The sequence below is a fragment of the Gobius niger genome (genome assembly GCF_951799975.1).
Source record: "Gobius niger genome assembly, chromosome: 12".
Lineage (NCBI taxonomy): Eukaryota > Metazoa > Chordata > Actinopteri > Gobiiformes > Gobiidae > Gobius > Gobius niger.
Window position 1 is genome coordinate 10,094,126 of NC_136863.1, and position 7,806 is coordinate 10,101,931.

Sequence of the window (7,806 nt, forward strand, 5' to 3'; positions counted from 1 at the left end):
GCCCACGCTAACGTCAGCACAGCCCTCCAGCACGTGCCCCTCTCTCCGGCCACAACAGACTCTGCTGTATGCCCCGCCAGCAGCTGCTCCTCCTGGGCCCTTACAGCACCTGTGAGGGGCCCTGCCTGTCTCCGCCACAAGAGCCTCTTTTTCTGCCGTAGCCCTGCTGCTGCTGTAATAGGCATCGCATTGCATTGTTAAGTGCTTGATACCGGGCCTGCTCTGGGACACCGTGACACAGAGTCTTAGTGTGTAACATAATCATTCTCACAACAGCGGCGTTGTTTTTCGAGGCATGGGGAGGCGATAGTTCGGAATGATGGGATGGCTCGCGGCATGTTTTCATCAGAGTTTTTTCTCCTGAATACAGCGGGCTGACTCATAGTTCAGCGTGTTCCTCTCTTGCTAAAATACTACGCAACAGTCTGTGCTCGTGACTCTCGCTCACATGTGGGCTGGTCCACTGCATGATTCTTAAGGCAGGCAGCTTGTTTCGTAACAGCCCTAAAGCTGAAAAGATGAGTGGATTGTTAAGAAAGTTCTGCAGAGGCTTTTTTTGTGTCTTATGGTGTTGAACGAAAGTCTATTTACAGACAGGGCCTTTGCATATTATCAGTAACCCCCTCGGGCTGCAGAATGCCTGAGGAACTAAAAAAGATAACACAGGCTGTGATAGAACTAACAGATGGATTTTCTCAGATATTATTACACGTGGATGATGTGTCACATTGAATTCAGTAGCTAGAATGAGTTCATTGATGCATGTTGACATACAAAGTCATGCACTTGTTGTTAGTGTGTAATGCTTTGACTGTGTTTGACTTGCTCCATATTAAGACAGAAGAGAAAACAATGATCCAAAGTCCGTGGAGGTGTTCGGAAGCCTAGGTCAGAAGTAGGCCAGTGCTGTGTGAACATCTGGCCTCTCGCCTGTTGAGCAGAGACAGATGGAAAGGGAGAGGATGGCTCAAACAACTCCATCTTTGACTACGCTAACAGTTGTCTTCCCAAAATAGCGTTGGAGTGTGGCCTTATATGTGCAGGCCTGCAGCATGTGCTTGAGGAGGCATCATGTATCCAGGCCACACAATACAGGCTGCAGGCTCATTGTGGCTGTGTCACTGATCATCAGCCCATACCGGTCAGTATGCATCTCACCCAACTCAACCAACAGTGCCTGCTGCACCTTTTCTCCTTCCTGGACAAGGACAACCGCAGCAGGCTGTCCCAGACCTGCGTGCGCCTCAGGGAAGTCTTTCTGGACCCATGTCTGTGGACACGGCTCCACTTCAGCTCTCCGAGTCAGCTCAGGCAAGACAACTTCATCCTTGGGCCCTCTCTGCGGTACCTGACCATCAGCTGGCACTCCAGCCGAGTGCAACAGGTCTGCAACATCGAGGACTGGCTCAAGAGCTCTTTTCAGAAGGACATTTGCAGCAAACACCAGGGCCTGGTCACAGACTTTCTCCAGCAAGTCTGCCACAAGTGAGTTCGACACTGTGTCACCACGTCCTTATCTCACAGCATGCTCTATTTTAAGAGGCGCATTTACTAGATACTGAGTGAACACGTTTATCTTTTATTGTAAAAACAAGCCATGGTACCTGGAGAACAAGTGTAAATGACATTATAAATGAAAAGGGTTTTATAGTCTGTTATGTTCTAATGTGGTCATTGTTCACTTCGTTTATTTGAGCTATTTGTGTAAAAATAAATAACCAGGCATTATTTGCGCCAAATACAATGATTAAACAAGAGGCAAAAACTCAAAGGAATAAGCAGAAGAATAAAACCTCGTCATTGGGCAGTGTTTTGAGATCAGTAACAGACACTTGTGAGCTGCAATAGGTGTAATGCAGCTTCACTAATACAGTTATGTGGGAGTGTTTCATGCTTAGTGACCCCTGCAGTCGATGCTGACCTTTTGTTGGATCAACAAAGGACAAACCTCTGTGTACTAATAACACATGTTGCGCTTGAAAGTGCCCTGCTTTCAACAGCGGTTTCTTTGCGTCGCCTGTGGTTTTCTCCATTACTTTAATACACATCCACTCCGATACTGTTAACATTTTCCCGAATATGTTTATACAGTAAAACATAGTTGTCTTTAAATCTGCGTCATGCCTCCAATTTGAAAGGCAAGAATGCAGTGGTTACTTGTGCTGATAAATCAGTTCATGGACTAACGGAATTGTGGAATTTCATACGTCAGAGTGAAACTAGTCCGAACTAGAACTCGCTGTGAATACGACAAACCCCGGAGCCTCAGCACAGTCACACAGTCGGTATGTTTACATGCACAGAGCACTCAGAGATAAACTGAGCAACTTTAGAAGTGTGACAGGGGGCGGGGCAGACCTCACGTGACGTCTGTGTTTGAATGAGGAAGCAGCTGTGCAGCACAGACAGGTGGGCCCCACACAAGTCAAAATACCACCACCACTACATACTATCAACCAACGGACTGTTATGAAGAATGACCTTACATGAGACTGTATACACTTGTCCACATTGAATCAACAAAGAATCTTCAACAGGAACATTCTGCACGGCCTGTGTTCAGTTCATGTTGTCCATTTCTAAAGGACACAGGATATTTTGTTCTGTAATGTTAGATGAACATACGGCATGAATTATTAAGTTTTCAGTAACCTGACGTGGATTATACGGAGGTCATGGTGTCACTAAAGGAAGACTTAGCAAAAAACTGTGTAGCACACACTGAGCCTGTGCTTCTGTTTCTGAGAAAAATCAAACCATATGCTTGTGTTTTCAGATATCATTATGGCCCAGGATGAAAAACACAAAACATCCCACAGTATGCTTGTCTAAAATGTTCTTCAAGGTCCTTAAACTAGTGTAATAATAAGAGACATTCTCTACAAATTTATGATAATAACTTTAGGATACAGTACTTTCTCACAGCTTAGTATCTCCAGATCCCAAGCAAGGTTTGATCAGGCCACTTACCCTATAGATTACCAGTGTCCTATACAATTGCGCTTATTATTCACTTTATTTTAAATTACTTGAGTTAATAATTATGATCTTCTGACTTATCAAATCCAGCCTTGTGGCATCTATTATATTTATTTTATTTGTTCAGGACAGTGCATGTTAATGAACATAAATGGGTCTCATGCATGTAAACAAGCTACATCGGATTGTAGCCTTGGGCTAATTTCCATCCGTCGTCCCCCATGTGCACTCTCTAATACACTCTTATTCATCTTGGCCAATCGTACATGTTTTTAGTGGTAGGGAAAACCCGGAGGAACCCGGAGTACCGAGAGGAGGCTGCGCAGTTAATATGAAACATCTTACATTTTTAAAATGCTACTTCATCTTAGGGAAAAGGACCTATTACACATGGAATATTTATTTGTCAAAAGCTAGTATTCAGTATAGCTAGTATTATTCAGGTGTGACCTTTCTCCTGCAGCCTCTGACTGTCCCCTCTCGCCCACAGGTGTCCTAACCTCCTGCTGCTGAGCCTGTCAGGCTGTGCGCACATCTCGGATCAGGACGTCCTCTCTGTGCTCCAGAGCTGTCCCCGCCTGCGCTGCCTCTTCCTGGAGAACTGTGTGCAGATCACGGACTCTGTGCTGGAGGGAGTGGTGACTTATGGATCCAATCTGGAAGAGGTCAGGGTGGACTTCTGCAGAAACGTCTCCCAGAGCGGACTGCAGCGTGTGCGCGAGAGCCGGCCCGAACTGAGGCTGAAGGCCGAGAGGAGCGCGCGCATGATCCCAGACAGCCATCCTGAGGAGAGAGAGAACATTAGGAAAACTCTGCAGAAGGTCCGACTGTTCTCCTAAGCACAAAAGAGCCTCTTCAGAGTGATATCAGTCTGCTTAAATCAGTGCTTTTCTCCATTTTGCGCTTGTTTGCTGAATTTCTGAGATAAATCCCAAGCATTGACAAAAGTTGGCCTTATCGAACTGTTCTATGAGAAATTGGGACCAAACATAAATGAACTGGAACTCTTTAGTAACACTGAATTATTTATTGACTTGAAGATAATTATTTTTTACGGTTTGTTTTCATGAATAAAGTATTTGCAAGAATTGGTTGGTTCTCTAGTTTCAGAAAATAGGCTACAAGTCAGTAAAGCAGCACTCTGAGTCACATAGCGCTAATTTGATGTGGTAGTTGTGTTAAATCATTGTTGAAGTAATTAGGCAAACATCAGTGGACGAAAAGGACAGCTTTTGTCCATCCAGGCATTTTCAAAGCACTGTAAAAAGTTTTTAAGTTGGAAACAGAGCCGGTGCTGGCCTTTCTGGGGCCCTTAGCAAAAATCCAGAGCCTGTTGCGATAACAACGTGTGTAGTCTTCGTATAGGAAAAAGCGGTTCTGATTGGAAAACATTAAATACCAACACCAAGGCGTCTAAATCTAAAATCCTGATTGAAGCATAGGTTAGACTTGGAAATAGCAGTCGATTCAAAGCAGTAAGCTCATTCATCTATCTGTTAGCGCCATTACTATTAGCAGTGCTCATCGTATGTTCGGTCTACTACCCACAGTTGCCAGCAGAGGGTGACAGACACTTAATCCAAGCAGTTCAATGCAGTTTTTTATAGAAATTATTGTCTAGTATTGTCTAGGTATTGTTTTTTTTTATTTTCAGTCTTCCTCATCTTTGCAGTAATTGATCAGCGGTGGTTGTAAGTTGTAGCCACTACTTTCATGTAAACAAACAAAAATTAGGTACATTTATTTATTTTTAAGAGGAAAACAAGAGTCAGATTTTTTAAAACAAGATAAGATGATCATGAACACGGTTAAAAATGAATGTCCTTTGCAGGGTGGTTGGGCGCACCCTTAGAGATAGGGGGAGGTCAGTCACTCAGGAGGAGCTCAGAGAAGAGCCGCTGCTCCTTGACGTCAAAAGAAGCCAGCTAACGTGGCGACTCAGGCATCTGCTTCGGATGCTTCCTGGTCGCCTCCCTCGGGAGGTGTTCCAGGCATGTCCTGTTGGGAGGAGGCCTCGTGGAAGACCCAGGACATGCTGGAGGGACTATGTCTCTGAGCTGGCTTGGTGTGACCTCGGAATGCTCCCAGAACAGCTGGAGAAGGTGTGCGTGGATCAGGAAGTCTGGGCATCGCTGCCTCTGCGACCCGGCCCTGGATAAAGCGGAAGAAAATGGATGGATGGCTTTACATTGATCTCATGCCAGAAGAGTCCAAAAGAGTTCCCAGGTGGTTTCCCCGTGCAGGATATCCGACTATAGTATAAAAACGTGCCCCAACATGAATAATGAGGCTTGTCTGGGTCTTTTGAAGTCATTTACCATTTTATTGCATTAGTAGTTGACGTTTTTATAGTGAACACGTTTGGACAATGATGAAGAGAATGTATGAAGTGTCCAAAGCATAAAGTGGCTTTTGAGCACCACTATTTGCAACATGACACTAACATACAGGGGATTCAGAAAGTTTTCAGACCACTTTTATTTCACTTTTCTTTTCCTTAAGGTATTCAGACCATACATACAAAGTCGGCAGATGCGTTCCATTTGTCACAGTCATATTTTTGCCATTTCTGTACGCTGACAAGGCTGTAGATCAGTTTGTTCCTGAACTCGTTGCATAAATATACATGTCATCCAAGCAAATTCAGCAACACTACCGTTTTTGACGTTGACAAAGCCACAAAAGCTCAAAATGGAAAGAAGAAAGACCTGTTGCCCAGACGTGTCCTCGGGAGCACTCGCCTGGTCTGTGCATGTTTTTAACTGGAGGCAGCTGTGATCAGGGAGTCTAGCAGAACATAAACTCAAGTCTGACTCAGGGACACACAGGCTCGCTCAGTCCTGACCTCCCATGCTGCTCCAACCTACACACACACACACACACACACGCAACTAAAGTAAATAGACCAAAACTTCCACTCAGGACGTTCAAGATCACAAACCTACCAGAAAACTGTGTCACTGGAAGTATTTGTTTTATTTATCGTCGAAGATGTCTGGACATTTTAGTCATATGGATGCACACATTCATCGTCATCGCTATCAGAGCCTCATGAACCAAATTGAAACATATGGACGATGTTTGCAACACGGATCTATAATAAAACTCTTGAGAGGGTGTTGCCATGGTAACCTGTTGTAACTCATATCATAGCTCTGACGGTCGTGCAGTGGGGGTCCATTTTAAAACTAATTGGATACTCTTACCTGTGCCACAGATCTAACATCCATGTTCGGCGATGCTAATAGGAAAATATGTTGGAAAATAGGTTCAAATAGCGAGTGCAAGCTGGAAATTAGCAAGTAGCTTTCTGGGGGTTTATTGCACCAAATTTACCATATGAAAACGGCAGTATTATACACGAGCCCCATACGTGAGCCCCAAATCTGATGTAAATGAGAGAATGCTGCTTGAGTGGAAAAATTAGCAAATTACTTTACTGCTGCTGACCCACCTCTGCAAGCGCTAGGCTACTCGATCACTTGGCACCATATAGGTCAAGGGCAAGGTCAAGGGCAAGTTTATTTATAAAGCACACTTTCTAAACAGTCATCAAGTGCTGTACAGGTTCAAAGTGCACAGTACGCTAAATACTGGCTATCATTAAAAAAAAAAAATTAAATGTAAAAGAAAAAGTTAATATTGCTTTCCATCCCGGTGGCTCCTATGATGCTTCAGGATTTATTTCCGTTTGTTTAGGGCTTCTGGTAGGTTATCGGAATGAAATGTATATGTAACCATGGATACGGTTCAATCAGCAGTGAAAACCTAAAAAAACAATTGATCCTGCTGCTTCCAACAGGCCATGGGGATGGTAAGTAATCATCCATTTGTTGGTCTGTTTACATTACAAGGTTGCATAGTGCACCTTTAAAGAAAGCCAGAATAAACACAAGAGAGAAAAAAAAGAGAAAAATAATGAAAAAATAAACAGTAAGAATATGAGAAATTCTATTCCCTCCTGGAGCTGCCACCTTAATGTGGTGGAGGGGTTTGAGCACCTGAATGATACTAGGGGCTATGTTGTCAGGGGCTTCGTGCACCTGGTAGGGTCTCCCATGGCAACCAGGTCCTAAGTGACGGGTTAGACAAAGAGCGGTTCAGAAGCCCCTTTTGAGAGACCAACAGGACCCACCACCTGCCAGAGGAGCCATAAGAGGCTGGTGCAATGTGATTTGGGCAGCTCGTACGGCTGTCCCCATGACCCAGCAATGGACAGGTGGAAGAAAATGGATGGATGGATGGATGGATGGATAAAAAATGAAATCTGTCCAGCAGTGCTTTTGTGGTTAAAATTCATGTTAAAGGGACTATACGGAGTCAAAAATATTAAAACTAAGTATTTTCCTGCCTCTAAAATCCTGCACTGCCACTCAAAAAGGTGTTACTCCGGGTCCGAAGTGCCGTCATGCACGAGCTTAATATAGAACCAGCAGTTACGCGTAAGACCTGAGGTGGCAGTAGTGAGTATAAAAATGACCAACTTGCATCTAGTCTCTTTATTATTTTCGTAAAATCATTTCCTGACAGATGGACATGAGGACTCCAAATTACCACGGTTTAATTTTTAACTTTAATTGCCTCTTTTTCCTCTTTATACATTACTTTCAACTTACACATCGGTTGGAATTTCCAATGTCTAGCTTTTGTATAGATACCCCCAGCATGGCTGATTTCTGCCAATGCTCCATCCTGAGCTCTATAGCTCTGGCATTCTGGTTTTACTAAGGCATCATTTCCACTACACTTGAAGGCAGAGAGTGTGTATTTCTACAGATTTTCCACTCGCAGGATTGCATCTGAGCGATCTTATAGCGCAGTGGAATG

The 7,806-nt window shown here is 43.9% G+C and overlaps 1 protein-coding gene across 1 annotated transcript; it reads left to right on the plus strand.

Moving 5' to 3' along the window:
- The first annotated feature begins 1,058 nt into the window (after window positions 1-1,058).
- On the plus strand, window positions 1,059-3,844 carry fbxl22 (F-box and leucine-rich repeat protein 22). Its single transcript, XM_079568202.1, has 2 exons — window positions 1,059-1,485; window positions 3,470-3,844. The coding sequence occupies exons 1-2, from the start codon at window positions 1,148-1,150 to the stop codon at window positions 3,816-3,818; spliced, it is 687 nt and encodes a 228-aa protein (XP_079424328.1). The 5' UTR covers window positions 1,059-1,147; the 3' UTR covers window positions 3,819-3,844.
- The last annotated feature ends 3,962 nt before the right edge of the window (window positions 3,845-7,806 follow it).